The sequence below is a fragment of the Podarcis tiliguerta genome (assembly GCF_965153285.1).
Source record: "Podarcis tiliguerta genome assembly, chromosome: 6".
Lineage (NCBI taxonomy): Eukaryota > Metazoa > Chordata > Lepidosauria > Squamata > Lacertidae > Podarcis > Podarcis tiliguerta.
The window spans coordinates 14,808,106-14,826,123 of record NC_139539.1 but is presented as its reverse complement, the minus strand read 5'-3'; the positions used below and the strand labels follow the sequence as shown (position 1 = coordinate 14,826,123).

General features: G+C 41.9%; 1 protein-coding gene across 4 annotated transcripts; it reads left to right on the top strand.

Moving 5' to 3' along the window:
• Positions 1-35: 35 nt before the first annotated feature.
• RAE1 (ribonucleic acid export 1) lies at positions 36-17,455 on the top strand. 4 transcript variants are annotated; one of them, XR_014512739.1, is made up of 14 exons: positions 36-176; positions 2,476-2,572; positions 3,548-3,652; positions 5,091-5,183; positions 5,489-5,575; positions 6,190-6,276; positions 6,982-7,053; positions 7,285-7,392; positions 8,290-8,396; positions 8,516-8,591; positions 10,031-10,225; positions 10,458-10,543; positions 12,989-14,439; positions 14,519-17,455. XR_014512739.1 is itself a non-coding variant. In XM_083447054.1 (14 exons), exons 2-13 carry the CDS (start codon positions 2,483-2,485, stop codon positions 12,990-12,992), a joined length of 1,110 nt encoding a protein of 369 aa, XP_083303180.1. In that variant the 5' UTR covers positions 36-176; positions 2,476-2,482; the 3' UTR covers positions 12,993-13,019; positions 15,234-17,455. The 4 variants fall into 4 exon arrangements, 3 of the variants coding, with proteins under 3 accessions (XP_083303180.1, XP_083303182.1, XP_083303181.1); XM_083447054.1 differs by having other exon boundaries at positions 12,989-13,019; positions 15,234-17,455; XM_083447056.1 differs by lacking the exon at positions 12,989-14,439 and having other exon boundaries at positions 15,234-17,455.
• Positions 17,456-18,018: the final 563 nt, after the last annotated feature.

Genomic DNA, 18,018 nt, shown 5'->3' with positions numbered 1-18,018 from the left:
TTTAACCCGTGAACTGACGCCGGCGCCTACGAGTTCAATTCTACGGTGACGCATGCGCAGCGTGGACGGGCCTGCGTTCAGTTGCCGCGGCTCCGGGGGCTCCCTTGGCGCTCCGGCTGGAGAAAGAGGAGAGGGGCGCGCGGGGAAGGAGGACGGTCGGCCCCGGCCCGCCTGAGGTACGCTCCCCTTCCCTGCGCCCGGCCAGGCCCGCGTGTGGCGTCCGGGGCCGGCCTCGTGGCTCGCCAGGCCCTCCCGCTGGAGCCGTGGCACCTCGCGCTTCTCTCCCCGGCTCTCTCGGTCCCCTTCAGCCGCGGCCCTTCCCTTGCTTGGCCGCGTCATGGGGGTCATTCCCCAGCTATGGTATTGGGGGGGGGGGAGGTAGCTCGCCCTTTCAAGCAGCGCAGTAGAGCCGCTTGAATGGAAGGACTTCCGCCCCACGTGCTGTCGGAGCAGGACTTTATTTATTCTTCAAGGCAGTTCAGAAAGAACGACAGGCAGAGAAAAGGGCAGATGGATGGCCGCCTGTCATGGATGCTTTAGTTGAGGTTCTTGCATTGCAGAGGGCTGGACTAGATGACCCTTGGGGTCCCCTCCAACTCCACGGCTCACTGATTCTATTAGCCTCGACCTTGCTAACGGTCCTGTGGTGATACCAGCAGTGTCCCCTGCCGTCCAGGGTTGTTGTAACCCAGGGGTCAGCAGACTTTTTCAGCCGGGGGCCGGTCCACAGTCCCTCAGACCTTGTGGGGGGCCGGACTATATTTTGAAGGGGGGGGGGACGAACGAATTCCTAAGCCCCACAAATAACCCAGAGATGCATTTTAAATAAAAGCACACATTCTACTCATGTAAAAACACATTGATTTCCGGACCGTCCGCGGGCCGGATTTCGAAGGCGATTGGGATGGATCCGGCCCCTGGGCCTTAGGTTTCCTACCCATGTTGTAACCACTACAGAGAACTCTGGAGAAAAAAACTATGCAGTTGCCCAAGGCGCAGCATGCCTGGGTGTGGGGGGAAGATACACCCTACACTGTTGGGATGTCACCTTGAAACAGAGATCTTTATAATTGCTACAGGGATGTGTCTTGTACAATGTACAGCAATGTACCCTTTTTAGTAACAGTTGGGAATATGTGCAGAGTATCCATATGCTTTTCCTGGAGATGCACCTTTTTACACTTCTTGCGCTATGTCAAAATTTGAATTTTCCACAATGTGAACCAGCATTAAGGTAGAGAACAAAGTGCGCCCCCACTTACATTGTGATAGTTCTCCTTCCTGGGGCATAAAGAGCAGGGCGTTATCTGAATATTGAATGAAGGATTCAATCTTAAACACATTTACTTAAAGAATGAGTAAGACCTCATCGAATAAAGTGGGACCTGCTTTTCAGTAAGCATGCGTATGGTTGTGCTGTAAATCCCGCTTAATTCAGTGGCGGCATTTATTTATAGACCACCCTTCACTGCAAGGCTCCCAGGGTGGTGTACAATATACAAAATTAAAACAGACAATAAAACACTACATAAAACAATATAAGTCACAGAAGTAGCACCAGTAAAATCCAGCAGAAGCCGTGTCAACAACTACTATATAATCCTCAGGAAGGATACAGTCAAACCTCGGTTGTTGAACGTAATAATAATAATAATAATAATAATAATTCAATTTATACCCCGCCCTCCCCAACTGAAGCTGGGCTCAGGGCGGCTAACAACAATCAAAATAATCCAACATTCTAAAAACCTTTCATTATAAAAATTAATTAAAATCAAATTGATGGCAACCATTAAGCAAAATTCTGTGCAGATTGCCAGAGGAGGGGGTCAGGCTGCGCCCTGACCAAAGGCCTGGTGGAACATCTCTGTCCTACAGGCCCTGTGGAAGGATGTCAGGTCCCGCAGGGCCCTAGTCTCTTGTGACAGAGCGTTCCACCAGGTTGGAGCCGCGGCGGAGAAAGCCCTGGCTCTAGTTGAGGCCAGCCTAACCTCTCTGTGGCCTGGGATCTTCAGGATGTAATCCATTCTTGGAAGCCCATTCGGCTTCCAAAACATTTGACAGCAGGTTGCAAAAGCTTCCTGCACTCAAGCGGAACCCGCGTCGGACGTTCGGCTTTCAAAAACCGGAGCATTTGCTTCCAAGTTTTCAGTGTTTAGGAACCAAAACGTTCGAGAACAGAGCCATTCGGGAACCAAGGTTTGACTGTAGAAGGTCTTCTCCCCAGTCACCATCTGCCTAACTTCAGATGATGGGTCTGGAGGGAGAATCCCAGATAAGGACTTTGGATTAGTCATGTGAAAGAAAGTAGTCCTTCAGATTTGCTCCTATGCCACTGTATTTGTGTGATTCAGGGCATAAATTTATTTTTTGTAAAAAAAATTAAAAATTAAAAGTGGTCATATTATAAGTATGATGATTGTTGCATAGTCCACATAGAAAATACTTCTATTTAAATTTCAATTATTTTTACAGGGGCAAGATGAGTTTGTTTGGGTCAACATCAGGGTTTGGAACTGGAGGTACCAGCATGTTTGGCAGCACAGCTACAGATAATCACAACCCTATGAAGGTATATAGCCCCACTTTGCATCCCTTTGTTTTCACCTTCACCTGACCCCCATATCCATGCCACCTCCCTTTTTCATGCAAACTCCTCCCCTCATAGACACCACTCCCATGGCAACCTTCTGCATCTTCCTCCTCCTACACATTGCACCTACTAAGCTCCTTTTCCCCCTTCCATCCAGTTATGAAGCCATTATTCTGCAGCCTTTTCATAACCCCACTTTCATCTTCACTCCCATTCCCATGTCACCTGTCCCTCCTTTTTTGCAACCCCGCCTTGTGCCCACTGTTTTCATATTCACTCAGATTTGTCTTCCGTCCTCCTTTTCTCAACTCTCCCTTGCACATAGACCACCCACTTTTCCATGCCTCCTCTCCTTGTGTTCTGCAGCCCCCTTTTCGTGCACCCCCTGTGGTTATATATGCTGCTGTATATATAAGAGAAATAGGATTTTAAGAGCAAGCCTGTAAGCTAGCTTGTTCAGTTGGAAGAGGTTAAGTTTAATTGATGGATGTACATATATGGGTGTTTGCCTGTTAATAGAATACCCGTTGAGAATTGCTGCTTTGAGTTGGGGACTTGATGTTCAAGATAGCACATGGTGTTGTTGTTTAGTCGTGTCCGACTCTTCGTGAGCCCATGGACCAGAGCACGCCAGGCACTTCTGTCTTCCACTGTCTCCCGCAGTTTGGTCAGACTCATGTTTGTAGCTTCGAGAACACTGTCCAACCATCTCGTCCTCTGTCATCCCCTTCTCCTTGCACCCTCCATCTTTCCCAACATCAGGGTCTTTTCCAGGGAGTCTTCCCTTCTCATGAGGTGGCCAAAGTATTGGAGCCTCAGCTTCACGATCTGAGCACATGGTATCGGGAGTGAAATAAATTGGAAATAAATCCTCCAGTGGAGGCAGTGTAATGATATTCTTTTAGACGTGTCTCCAGGCAGATAAATTACTTCTAACTTTGATTTCTGTTCTAGGATATTGAAGTTACTTCACCACCTGATGACAGCATAGGCTGTTTAGCTTTCAGCCCACCAACATTGCCGGGGAATTTCCTTATTGCAGGATCATGGGCAAATGATGTAAGTAACAAATGAAAGTAGGTATTGAGGCATACCATGCACTTTGCCTGCATTATTTGTACTGAATATGGGCAGCTGCTTCTTGCAGACAAAATGTGATCATCTTAATGTTTGAAGCAACTGTGTCTGTCTCAAAGACTATAAAAAAGCATTAACAATTTTAATGTTTTAAAAAATATTGGTTGCCTCCTGTTAACAAGGAACATCTCCTGTTATTGGGATAGAGACTAATGATGATTTATTTTGTATATGAATCACTTCCCATAAAACATTCCAAAATAATTTAATTGTTAAAAACATTAACAATTTGATGAAAAATAGAGGTAGGAGTAGTATTTTAGCTTGCATTTCTCTGGACACACAGATGTTGACATAACATCCTTGTGTGCATTAATTGTTCACTCTTTTCTAATGGTACAATGTTATACATGTCTGCTCAGAAGTAAGTCCCATGGAGTTCACTGGGTCTTACTTCCAGGTAAGTGGACATTGCATTGCGGCCTCAAGGTATCCTGCTTTGGTTGGTGCATCTGTTTCGAATAAAGTTGTTTTAGAAGGCAAATTCTAAAATAATAGTCATGCTATACTGCAGTCTCATTCATACTTAATAAGCTTTTTTGAACAGTGGTACTTACTCCTGGGAGTAAGCATTCATAGGATTAGGTTTGCATCTATTGTAGCAAAAATAAAAGTCCTGTGGCACCTTAAAAGCAGCAAATTTATTGATGCTTTCATAAAGCAGCTTCAGTTCACCAGGAGGTTCTTTGGCCTAGTGTTTTCAAAACACCTGAAAAAACCCCAATAATATTTAGAGTAATGTTGAGAATTATTGCAGCCCAGTGGCTAAGGTGGAAATCAAAAGCCTTAATTAAAAACCTAAGGAAAGGGTTCTCACTACCTCCATTGTCTTGATGTAAAATGGAAAACTCACAAGACTTCATGGTTTCCATGATTGCAGTCATAGGATTGTTGTCTATCACATGACGATGTATGTTTTGACTCCACAGAGTGGGAAGTGACGGAGACAGGATGTTGGTGTTACTGTGTTCCATGAAGTGGGACTATTGTCCTTTGTTCTTTCTCTTTGCTATCTGATGCTAGAGAGAGAGAGGGAGCCATGTTGCAGTGCTCCGTGTGTGTTTATATGTAAATAAAGTAGATTAGCCAACATGCTGAGTTGCGAAGACTCTGCGGATTCCTAAGTATGCTGGTGTCTGTTGGCATCGGTTGTTGTGATGTTCAGCCTGAAGAAAGCTTGAAGCTCCCAAATGAACAACCAGGAGGGAGAGAACATGCCAGTCGGGCATGTGTCTCTACCAGGGTCCTACTCAAGTGTAGGACGAGCTCCTGACAGTTTTAAGGGCAAACAATGTGAACAGCTGTACATTAAGAGTGGTGTACAAATGAATCTTACTTTAAAATTATTCTGTCTCTTCAGGTTCGTTGTTGGGAAGTCCAGGATAACGGCCAGACAATTCCAAAAGCACAGCAAATGCACACAGGACCTGTGCTAGACGTTTGCTGGAGTGACGTACGTCCTTTTATTGCACAAGAAGTATTCTTAAAGATCTGTAATGTTTCTTTGGGAAATCTGAAGGCTATATAGCTTCTCCTTCAGTGGAGAAGGATGGAAGAGTTGGGTGGAAAAACCTCTTTAGAATAACCTGCATCCACTAAATGGCATGATCCTGTCCTGAAAATTCTAATGTTCTTTTCTACAATATCAGGAGATCTATGCCCTTGATATGCTGTCACACTCGGACATGTATTTTAGAAACAGATAAAATACTACGGAATTTATATTTCCCACCCACACCTTCTCTTGTCATTATATAGGATGGGAGTAAAGTGTTTACGGCATCTTGTGATAAAACTGCCAAAATGTGGGATCTCAACAGCAACCAGGCAATACAAATTGCACAGGTATGATTTTTTTCATAGTCTTTTATAGAAAATCTGAATAGAAGTGTATTTAAATGAAGTGCTATTCAGATCAATGTTGAGCGTTTTAATCCATCTTCATCAGAATGGGGAAGCTTTCTTACGCATGGTCTGCATTACCTTAATAGAAAGCTGTCAGGGGTCACATTCTAGTAGTGGGTAGGCTAAACTAAAAAGTGGACCAAGCCTACACAACCTATTTCCCATGGATACAGGGGTATATATTTAATTCTTAGTACACTCCAGGTTCACCCATCAATTTTCTCCATGGATGCGTCAAACAGATCTTGTAAGAAGAAAGGAGAGAAAAGCTCTGCAGTACCCTTTATATGCCCTAAGTTTTGCAAAAGGCAGAACTTTGCTCTATCCTCCCATGCCTGTGTGAAATGGGGGGAAGTGCAAGAATGCTAATGTGCTTAGTGTTTGCTTTGCATTGCTAACAGTGTCCATCAAAAGAGAAGGTACAAGGCGAGACCAGGCTTGCTTTGCAAAAGAAGAAAAAGCAGCGGTCTTCATTCCAGTTATGTCTACACCCACCCTAAAATGCATGAATGAGCCTTATTCTAGACATCCTTTAAAACCTTCTTGTCCTTTAGCATGAAGCTCCTGTAAAGACTGTCCATTGGATTAAAGCACCAAATTATAGCTGTGTGATGACTGGAAGCTGGGATAAAACTCTGAAGGTAAGATGTCTATATTTTGTTTGCATTAACGCTATTCTACATATTTGAAAATGTTTTCAGCAGATTTTGCGTAGCATGTATTATGCAGAAAATTGTGAGTTCCGCGTTTTGTTTTGTTTGTAGCATTATTGTATGTGGTACAATTGTATCCATGTTTACTTAGAAGCAAGCCCTGCTGCATTCAGTGGGCCTTTCTTCCAAATAAGTGAGGTATGAACTGGAAGCGCCTGGTTGTAATCCTGCGAGACCATGAGCTCCCTCAATAAATGACTGTTAAAGGTCCTTTGGTGCCCTAGTTTGTATCATAGGAGTAATCCCAGTTCCTCCCTTAAAAGGTTGCTCTAAGAATGATAAAGAATGCATGTGAAATGCCCAAAGTCCTTAGCCAGCTATACAGTGCTTGTTTATATAGTAGTATCTGTTATTAATATGACTTCAGTGTGTAAAAGCACACTGAAATGCTTTGAGCAAAGTCACTATTATTTCAGCTTGCAAAGATTGGGACAAACCCCATACACTCAGTTCATCCTTAAGACCATCTTTGAACCAAAGCCCCTCACCCCATTCATCGTTGTATTGACTTGCAATACACAGGCTTTTCAGAACCAGTCTTAGTTAAGGACATGAAGACGGCATAGTCAGTTTTGCTAAGATAGCCTGTATAATACCTTATGTGTGGGATTGTTGATGTTTTTCATTTTTTAGTTCTGGGACACCCGATCGCCCACGCCAATGATGACCCTGCAGTTGCCTGAGCGGTGCTACTGTGCTGATGTAGTAAGTAAGAGATCTTTTGCCGTGTGTTTGCATGAAAACACGCTGTCGTTTGCCATTTGTTTAGCTGTCTTTCTACCACAGTAATTAACAGGCTGAGTTTGTATCATTTTGTATCATTGTTATCATTTTAGGCAAGTGCTTTTACTGTTCATTTTGACTATGTAAATTTTGATTCAGATGATAATTTAAAAGTTTATTTTCTACTTTTTACTTTAATTTCTCTTGTTTCAGGTATACCCTATGGCTGTTGTAGCTACTGCAGAGAGAGGCTTAATAGTTTATCAGTTAGAGAATCAGCCTTCTGAATTTAGAAGAATAGACTCTCCACTTAAGCATCAGGTAATAATTAAACTTGAGTTAACTTGTCTTGATTTATAGGAAGTAGGCCTTCTTTAAGTTGTGCCTAAATCAATACTTTTAAAAACAGTATTTCTAGCAGTTCTATTTATGTGATAGATTTTTTTTTTTAAGCGTCATGGGCCAAATTTTATAATTTGTTTACATAAATAACTGTCATTATCACTACTGGGATCTTAAATTTTATTCTTAGCTGTTGTTTTGAGAGGGATAAGAATCAAAATTGGTTGGAAGAATAGCTTCTTAGAAGAACCCCCCCAAAATGACTTTGCCAGCGTATATCTTATTGCAAGGAATTTAAATTTGATAATCGAGAATTCAAAAATGCTATTTCAAGGGTTTAAGAGAACTTGAGCTTACACATATGGAATTGTAAAACACTCTTTTCTTTGGCACGCAGACCTCCATGCCATAATGCAGATCACTTTGAAAATTTCTTCAGTTTCTGAAAAGGTTTGTCTTATGGCATGGTGGGCTACCGTTTGAGAAACCCAAAGTGAGTTACTTGAAACTTGGCCCTCATCCTTTGAGTGCAGCCAGAAATTGACGCCTGAGAAATAACTATTTCCCAAAGGTCCTTGAATATTTGGACCTGTTCTTCCCATTGGGATTTGAATCATACACAATTCTTTGGCAAAATCTTTAAAAATCCTGTTAGAGTTCACCTAATAAGTAAATGCTTTGCGTGCTCTTAACTATTCAGTAGCTTTTATGTTGCATTGTCCCTGCTAACGCTTTAGGCTTGTTTGATAGCTGACCGAAGTTGCAATCCTATGTACACTTATGTGGGAATAAGTCCTGTTGACCTTAGTGGGATTTTCTTTGGAGTAGACATGTATAAGATGGTGCCATAAAACCCAACCTCTATCCCCCATTTAGCACCGCTGTGTTGCTATCTTTAAAGACAAAGTGAACAAGCCAACAGGGTTTGCCCTTGGAAGCATCGAAGGAAGAGTAGCCATTCATTACATTAACCCACCAAATCCGTAAGTATCTTGAAATGGGCTGCAAGCTGCCCACTTAGGCTTGCATGGAACATGGGCTTGTAGAAGTAGGCAATCTGTTGCGTGCAATGTGAAATGACAAATGCTTTTTTTTCTTCCAGTGCCAAAGACAACTTCACCTTCAAATGTCATCGTTCCAATGGCACAAATACATCTGCACCTCAGGATATCTATGCTGTAAGTATTTCGCACGACATCCAATAAGGATCCTCCAGGGCTGCTGAAAGTTATCCAGACCAAGTATAGATATGATGTCAAATCTGGAGTCTTCGTTCTTTGACATTTTGTCCCTAAAGAGAAATTTTGCTTCTGTCTAAAGGCAGAAAACTGACATCTGTAGCAATCAGAATGTGAGTCGCTGAAGAATTTGTGCCTGCTACATTTTCAACCCGATTTTTTTTTTATTCCAGTAAAATATGTTCTTGAGTGAAGAAAATGACATTTCCCCATGCCCTTGGGACAGATGGTCAGATACTTCTCTATATAACAGCCAGTTTCCAATATTCTCTCCTAGCATTTTGTTCCGCTTTAGCATGTTTAGTAACTGGGACTTAGAGCTACGGATTCCATTGAGTTAACTAGGACAAAGCAAATGGGACCCGGTTTGGGAAACATTTTGGAGGGGTAACCCCCCCCCCCCCAAAGAAAATACTGGGATTACCAGGCCAAGGATATCGCTTGAGTGTATATCTTGATTTTCTACCATAAGATCTAATGCACACACACCTTTTGTTTCCGTGGGGGAAAACTTAAAGTTGCACGTGGCAGTGTTGGGCCCAAAACCTGCTCCCCACCCATAAAACTGGGTGTCCTAGTCACTTTTGGCAGACACCATGGGAACAGAGACCAGTATTCATCTTATGCAGCTCTAGCAGATGTCAGTGGAGGGAAAACTTGTTTGTGGTAGTTCTCCCCACCTTTGCCGAAACAAGGAGCCAGATTCTGTAGCATAGGCACTGAGAGAGCTTCTGGCTTGGAAAGAGGGAAGCATGCCTTACCCCTCTTTCTGGGCCTGGAGGCTATGGTTTGTTGGGGATAACAGCCGGTAGGGCCAGCTTTTAAGAAGCAGTTCAGACTCCACCTTGTGCTTAGTGTAGTGGGGTGGGTGAGGAAGGACCAAAGAACAATGGTTCATCTCCTTTCCTTCCCGGTGACCATTGCCTTTGTGAGCAGAGCTAGTTGTGGTGTCAGGTCTGCTTCAGTGGTATAAAACTGGGAGGTGGGGGAAGGGGGATAAAGTATTTTGGGGAAGTATTGGAAACGGTCAAGTAATAGACCTTTTTTTTTTTTTTTTACATGAATGAACTTTGCTGTTTTGGTCTGAAATGACTAAACAAAGCTTGCAATGACTTTTTTTAAAAATACATCATTCGCTTCCTTTCCGAACTTTGTTGGTTCAGCTGTTAACTTTCAAACTGATCCATATAAGACTTTTGTTCACTTTTGGAACAGGTGTTTGAATGTCAATATTTTCCTCTTCCTTCCTCATCCCTCTTTTGCTATCGTGTCTCTTAGGTTATAAGCCCGAGAGCGCAAACTGATACCGTGTAAGTCACTCGAAATGTTTTCCAAAGAGTGGCGTGAAAATGCTTAAATTTTAAATGATTACTTTGAAGGTTAATGGGATCGCCTTTCACCCTGCCCATGGCACCCTTGCAACGGTAGGATCTGATGGCAGATTCAGCTTTTGGGATAAAGATGCGCGGACGAAGCTAAAAACCTCAGAACAGCTGGACCAGCCAATATCTGCTTGCTCCTTCAACCACAACGGCAATATATTTGCATATGCGTCTAGTTACGATTGGTCAAAGGTGAGTTGGCTGAAACGTAAAGAGAGCATCTTTTAATAGATGTTGTTGGAGAAATTCGGCATCTCGGTTAAACTGAAATATCTAGAAAGAGAAGGAAATGCACCTAGTACCATGGCACAATATCTGAATGCAGCCAGAGCCCCACTTACTTGCAAGGTGTTAAATAAAATATTTGGTTAAGGTTTAATTTGTTACTGCTGTGTAATACAACTGTATTTAACCATTTTTGCAGGGGCATGAATTCTATAATCCGCAAAAGAAGAACTATATATTTCTGCGCAATGCTGCCGAAGAGTTAAAACCCAGAAATAAGAAGTAGTGAGTATAATTCGGACCATCCTTGTAGCACTGCTTTCTTGCCACATGCCCCCTCCTCATTGATCTCTTTCCAGTTGTCTGTCTTGGATTGGTAACCCTTAGCAGGGGTCTCTGTGACAGTTACCAAAGTACATTCTTATGGGCTGGAAAAGTACCCTTTGACTAGTGTGTTCCATGCTGCCCAGGAATGCCTGACATTTGCATGAAGACTTGCCAGTTTTCTTAATAGTAGCAAAATCCCTGCACTGGACCAAGAAACAGTTGTTGCATCCTAAGTACTTGCCAATATTTTATGAATACTACAGAAAAAGTGTGCTTTGCAATAATTCTCAGCAAACCTTTTTTTCTTACTGGATTGAGAATTGGGGGCTAATGAGTGTTGGGGAAAGTCAGTTTTTGTGATTTTAGATTCTTCCGAGGTTTTCTTTTTCATAGAATTGTAAATTTAATATTAATCTGCTGCCAATGTGTACCCTTTTTTTGGTCTTAGACATATTTTTCTACTCGTGTATGCGGGCTATGTACTGAAGGCAAAAAAATATCCCAGAATAAACCCAAATTAAATTTCGATGCATTCTAGGAATAATTCAGTTCTGATTTCACTGCAAACTGTGCCTAGGTTGTGGTTTTGAGATGTGGGCGACTCACTAGGGGGATAGAGTTGCATAGCACAAGCCCTCTCTGGTGATACATTAACATGCAACAGTGGATAAGGTGACTACAGACCCAGGGACTCCGTGCCATGTAGAAATACTGTTGTGCCTGTGTTTCCGTGAACTCTTGCCTGGTCATTGGATGCAAGATAGCGGGCGAACAATACAATGTCTCTGCATTGCACTGTGCCCATGTCTGCAGTAGCAAGAAAAAGAAAGGGCCTTATCATAGCTAAAAGGACAGTTTCATATACATGTGCCACATAATAGGACCACTTCTGTACCCTAATCTGTGTCTTAAAAGAGCTGCAGATGCAGCTATTTCCAAGAAGAGAAAGCATTCCTAACTCGACTAATATTGCATAGCGCTAGGCGGGTAAACCTCATCGGAACACAGCTAAGTAGAAATGGTGCAGAGGCTTATGTAATGTGCATCTAGTTCAGGCTTATTCACATTGGGGAATCTGCTGTTCAAAACGTCAAAGGATTTTCTTACAAAAAGCTTGATGCCGATTTCCGTTTTATAATGAATGGAAGAGGGGGGGGTGAATTTGTATACAAATACGCTTCTGTCAGAATTTTTTCTGTAAGCACATATGTTGTAAAACTCGCTATGACTTAAATAAAACTGTTTTGAATTTGAACAAAACCTTATGTAAGTACTTCAGTTGTCAGCGCTGGTGAACTTGAGGGATCAGAGGCAAAATATTTAAAACCACTCTTATTAAATGATTTCATGGAATCTCAACCAGTCTCTTGTTTTGTATTGTTCACAAATTAATGTCTGCTGCTGAGCTAAAGAATTCAGTGGCCAACTCTCACTGATACGCAAGTGAAAGGCCTGTTCTCTTTCAATAGTTTTTTGTTTGGCAGCTGAATGTGAGTAGCTCCCTTTTCACGGATAGGAACATAGGGAGCTGTTGAACTATTTGGCCGTCTAGCCCAGTATTCCCTTTTGTGGCTGGCAGTGTCTCTCTGGGCTTTGCAACAGAAAGGCTTTTCTGAGTCCTTCCACCAGAGATCCTTTTAAATGGAGAGCCAGTTGAGTTGAACCCAGGACCTTAAAGCACATGCTCTACGCATGAGCTACGATGGTTCCATTATGGTACAGGTAGCCTGAATTCAAGAACAAAAAGTAGGTTCTCTGGAATCTCTGATCAAAAGGGCCACTTTCCACAAAATGCAAGGATGCATGAAAACCATTTGACCAATACCTTGCTTAAAAGGTTCTTAACCTCAACATGGGCCTCTTCGAATAATGGCATAGTTTCCTATAGGGCCGTGTATCACGTGTCTGCCAATTCTATATGTGAAGGTCCTGGTGAACCAGCATCCGTAAGACAAGATTATACCCTGCATTTTGTATAACCAGCCCAGAATTGTCTGCTCTGAAGGCCTTGGAGATGCATGTTGCTTATGTATAGCTGTATTTATAATGGCAGTGTGGTATACACCCAGTACTTTGGATGCAACTACAGTACTTTGAATAGCCAGTAAATAAGATAGCATCGAACATCTCAAGAGGTGAAACTGATACAGAATTAAAAGCTTCCAGTGCCAAATTCATTACTTTGACTATCAGCTCAATCTTTTCCTCAAGGCAAGGTCCCCTCGTGCCGCTTGTGGCTGTCATGTAGTCAACTTTTAGCCACTAGCAGTTCTTGCCTTCTTTGGTAGGGCTGGGTTTGTGTTTGTTTTTTTAGCGTTCGTGTTCTGCTGAACTGCAAATGGACTATTGCAGAATTAATGCTTATCCTTTCTGATTATAAAAGCAACATCTTTCATTTTGCAGTTAAATCTTGTGGAGGTCAGAAGCCTAGCAGGTAACAACGGTGTGTGTACGTGTGCGACCTGTGCAGAGCAAATATTCCCTGGCTTCACTAGAGCTATCGCCTGCTTATCTGTGTAGTAAATTGAGCATATATTTCCCTTTTTTTAGTGAGTGGCGTGGCAATTTAGTGAAACCCCACGATCGACACATGCAGTATTGATGTTCCTTCCAAAATGGTTGGTGAAGTTGCAGGAGCAGACTGGATTTTACTCTGTAATTCTGGCTCGCTTTTGCAAGAAAGCTTAGCATTATGTTTGTATTACGCAGTTTTAAGCATCATGCTTATTTGCTAGCCTGACTACATTTGGTGAGATGGTTGCTGTTCTCTCCTGGGGCACTCGCGTGGTGATATATATTGACATTCAGATATGAATCAGTCCTTTACTTCCTTTTTGTGTACGTGAAACCCAGGTCCGTGCCTGATAAAGCAACTTATTTACAACCACTTTGCAAATCCATACTGAAAGGGGAACTTGGAACAGATCCAGATCTTCCTTTCCTTTTACCACCCTCTTTGTTTTTATCCTTGGGAGCAAGTTATGAGTATAGCGTAGGAACCCGATAGAGCTGAAATGATAAGCTTGGTTCCCCAAAGACCTTTATAACAAGGTAGCAGGCTGCTATTTTCGTATGAGTTTTAGTTGATTATATGAGCACATTCCTTCAGAAATGCCCTCATTCAGGAATCTGTATATTCTGTTTACCTTTTGATGCACCTGCAGGGAGTATCACTTGCATTACGTTTCTGTGCTTTGTGAGGGAGGAGAACAATTTGAGAGCAAGTTCAAAGTTAAGCAGAGTTTGATTGCCTTTTTATGCATGCTGTTAGAGCATTTTGTGCATTAGCTGATGTAGCTTTCTGAAGATAAGTGTCTTGGCTTTGTGGATGAGGCAGAAAACGAGAGTGGATTCTTCCTGTAGCCTTCATAGTTATTTTGAGATGAACGTGATAAACGAGGAGTGGACTGCTTTAAATTGAAGTTTTAAATCAAGTTTCCCATTTGCACACCAGATATTTCATATAAAAAATAGTTATCACTGAAAGCTTGATTTATAACTAAATAAGGTTCTTAAGCTCTATTGCTGTTTTTTAAAAAATTATAGCATTTTTGGTTTAGCAAATGGGTACAGAATACACTGCTTATTTATGATATTTCCATGTTGTCCCAAAACCAATGAGCGCATCTACTAGTTCTCAGCTATTTAGCAACATCTCCACCTTGCTGTAAGAGATTCTGGAATTTATTCTGCAGTGCATGCTGAGTTCATGCGGGACACTGCCCAGGCCTATTGAACATCAACATTGCCCCCCATATCAATCAATACTCCTACCATTCCCATGGAACTCCAGATTTCAGGGAGAAGATCACTTGAAATGTCCAACCTATATTTCAGGAAAGTTGTTCTCCGTTGTGCATCTTCTTCTTCTTCTTCTTTTTTAAAATGATATTTATTAAAAGTTTTATAGTTACAGAAAAAAGAAAAAGACAGTATGTATGCATCTCCTTAAGGAACTGGCTTCAAAAAGAGCTGCAGAATTTCCCCAAACACAGCATGAAAACTAAAATAAAAAATATCCTAAAGAATCAAACGTACAGGAGCCAGTCCCTATACAGTAGGGAAGATTAGCCTGTGGCTGTATAGATTTATTTATTTTGTGAAATAAATGAAATGTATTTTATGAAACTTATATGTATTAAGTTGTTAAGGCTCTAAATGCAGCAAATAAACAATATATTCATGTATCATCCCTGGCATAGCCAGAAGCAGAGAAGGAAAGTAAGGGAAAGTAGGAACTGCCAGCCCCTTTTGCCATCCTGTTAAACCGAAGTGTTTGAATTAGCAGCATGGTGTGGCTCAGTCTGTCTGCGAAGTTATTTCTAAGCCCTACAGGCTTGTTAGTGCTTCCTTTAAAAAACCAAACCAACAGCACTGTTGTTCGCCTTTGTGCTAGGATTTATGCTGTAAAATATTCTTTCCTGCTGTCTCCTTTCCAGTGTTTCAGTAGAAATCTTATCCATACACAACTCTTCAGGGCTGTCATGCTCCTTGAGTGTTTGCTCGGACACTAGTGGAACAAGGTTGAATGAATTAGCCCCTGGAGTGCCTCCCTATTCTATTTCTCATCTAAGGTCTTTGAGGGCTGAAGTTGAGTTTTATAAATAAGCACCCTTACGAGTCCTCTTGTTCTTTTTTTGTTTCGAAGGTACCACAGGAACTTCAACTGAGGAAGGTGTCTCTCTACCCAGAAGTTAGCTAGCCTTGCTTGCCAGTTGGGCTTCTTCCTTGTGTCATCTTACCTGTAGCAGCCAAAATGCTTAAACTATACTGCTGGGTTTTTATTTTTCTTCTCCTCCTAAACCTTTTTATCGATATGTTTTTGTTCTGTGGGAACTGCCTCTGGTTTTCCTTAAACTCTCCTCCTATGGGTTGACCTATGTCAACATTTCTACCCGCTTATACAAGGGCGTATTTTTGAGTCAGCTTGCATAGAATTGCACAGTTATGGCACATGATACTACTAGCAGACGCTTTAAACTGAGCTATAGAACATTAACAGGCAGACAATCACCTGTAGCTTGAAAATGTGCACCCAAAGGCTCACGTAGCTGAACAACGGGTGCAAAATTGTATCATCTGCCTTCTCCATCCTTGCCAAGAACAAAACAGTCTCCAGTTCGTTTCCCTAGCTCTGTAGTTTCCAGGGCACCTTGAAAAATTCATTGGAGGCTTAGCAAGGGGCTTCCTTCCACGATCAGTAAAGGTGTAAAAGCATCCTTATCCCTGACATAGTCTGAGGGTGCGTGATGGGCCCGTTCTGGTCAGTGCCTGCATGGATAGGAGACTGCTTGAGAACCTCATGTGCATCACCTTGCGTTTCCTGATGGGAAAAATGTGAGATGTAAATACAGTATGTTAAAGAGATGAACAATGGTCTGCCCAGGACTACTGCTGTTCCCCTGCCATGTGCACGTAGAAACATCTGTATTGCATAACGAACTTTTCATGTGATGGTGAGGATCAGTGTTTCCAGCAAGCACCCTGCATGAAGGGGGAGGAGATCCTGTAAGAAAGCAGCTCTTCCTCAGCAAGCTAGTTAATGTGAAGAAGGCTCCCTACTTGCACAATGCCTGGAAGCTTGCCATCCCTGGTGTCTCCCTCTTCCCCTACCCCTCCCTTGGCCAAAAATAATCATTTTCTGTTGCAATACATTCCTGCATCTTCACTGCTCTGCCTTAAGGTCTGCTGTGTGCAACCACCCTCTACGCCAGTCACAATAAGAAACGGCCATGACAAAAGACACCGAAGCTGAATCCTAGCTTTTTCTAATGTGTGTTGGTTTAGTTTATGCCTGAGGAAAAGCCTCTGGCGTTCCCTTCCCTTCATCATTCAGGCCTTGCTTCTTACCATAAATTGGCTTATTGCAAGGAGAAAGGGGGAAAGAATTTTGTTCATGCTCCCTTGCTCTTTCATTCAAAATAGTATTGCTGGTTAATCTGGGCTGGATGTTCAAAGGCCTTCTGCAGCTAGCCACATTTAAGTGGGTGGTGTACAATTGGACCAATCTTTGTGATCCATTGTACATGTTCTAGGTTGTATTTATGGTAATATTCCTTCGCTGTCTAAGGGTTAACTGAGGTTCTCTACCACCAGCTCTGTGTAAGCCCTGCCTTCTAATGAATTTATGTGATCTACAAGGGCTTTATGGGGTGGTAAGTGGACTGTACCACGACAGATTGTAGATAGTGGATCATAACCAAATGACCTTCCCTTAATCATCACCATAAATTCTGTGCATCAGAATCCAGCCTTATCTCTGATATGCTGGTTTTCTATGTGCTTGATTTTTCTATTCTTTCATGAAGATATGTTCAGCCATGTGCTCTCAGTCTGAAATGAAACAATCCACTGCAGTTTTACCAGCTCTTCGGCCTATTGGTGTGAAACAGACCTAATTTTGAGACCTTTTGAAAAGTTTTTTTCCACTAGCACATTAATGCTCGAAGCACATTTTCCAGTGATCTTGCGCTCCAAATGAGTATTCTCAATCTTTTGACGTATGTAAGAATCCAGTCTTAATCCAGATTGAAAGTAGTCAAATTTATGACTTCCATTGAAGAGAAGTAACAACCTTCATTTATAAAAAAAATCTGGCCCACCAGCACACACACACGTCCCACCCTCCACCCCGTGTAATATGCCACACATTGTAATCCTGATGACAAAAAGAAATGGATCACTGGTCGCAAGCAGTAAAACTTGAATTTATGTGACTTTCTTGTATAAATCTGACCTGTGGTGTGAATATGATATGCAACTAGGAATAACTGTGATCCCTGGGTTATTGGTTTAAGACTATATCTGCTAGAAAAAGCAGTCCGTCATGTCACTTGAATTTATAGCAAAATAAAATGTGCAAAGTGGCTATCTTAGGTTAATTCTGTTCTTTCTCCCCCCAGTGGTTGTGAGGAGAGAAGAGAGTGCATTGCATTGAATTCTTTACCAATTTCTCTCCTCTTCTTAGATAATTTAATGAAATTACATCCCACCTTTCTTCTAAAGACAAAAAATTAAGGCACGTTATAACATCGCCCAAATGTGTTTGCCAAAATAGCCTACCCAGTAACACAAAGTATTATAAAGACAATATATTGGAATCCAGTGAATTGCCTGCTGGGAAAGTTACTGGATATTTGATCTAGCATTTATAGATACATAATCTTAAAATGTGCACAAATACCAGTTTGGATTCTTGTTATCTTTAAATATTGCATAAAAGAGACTTTTGGGCTGCAATCCTGTGTTCATTTACCTGGGAGTAAGACCCATTGAACTCAATGGGGCTTGCTTTGGAGTGGACATAAGATTGCACTTTTAAGCTATTCAAAGTTTATTTTTTTAATACATTATTGGCCCACTTAGTTTTGTGTGGGTCTTAATCCTCAGCAAGCATTCTTCCTGAATGGGCTCATCTTGTCCTCCTGGCAGTA

Coding starts and splice junctions, on each gene's coding strand:
- RAE1 (XM_083447054.1), top strand. CDS start 2,483: ATGAGTTTGTTTGGGTCAACATCAGGGTTTGGAACTGGAGGTACCAGC. Junction 3,653..5,090: donor CAGGATCATGGGCAAATGAT/GTAAGTAACAAA, acceptor CTGTCTCTTCAG/GTTCGTTGTTGGGAAGTCCA. Junction 7,054..7,284: donor GGTGCTACTGTGCTGATGTA/GTAAGTAAGAGA, acceptor CTCTTGTTTCAG/GTATACCCTATGGCTGTTGT.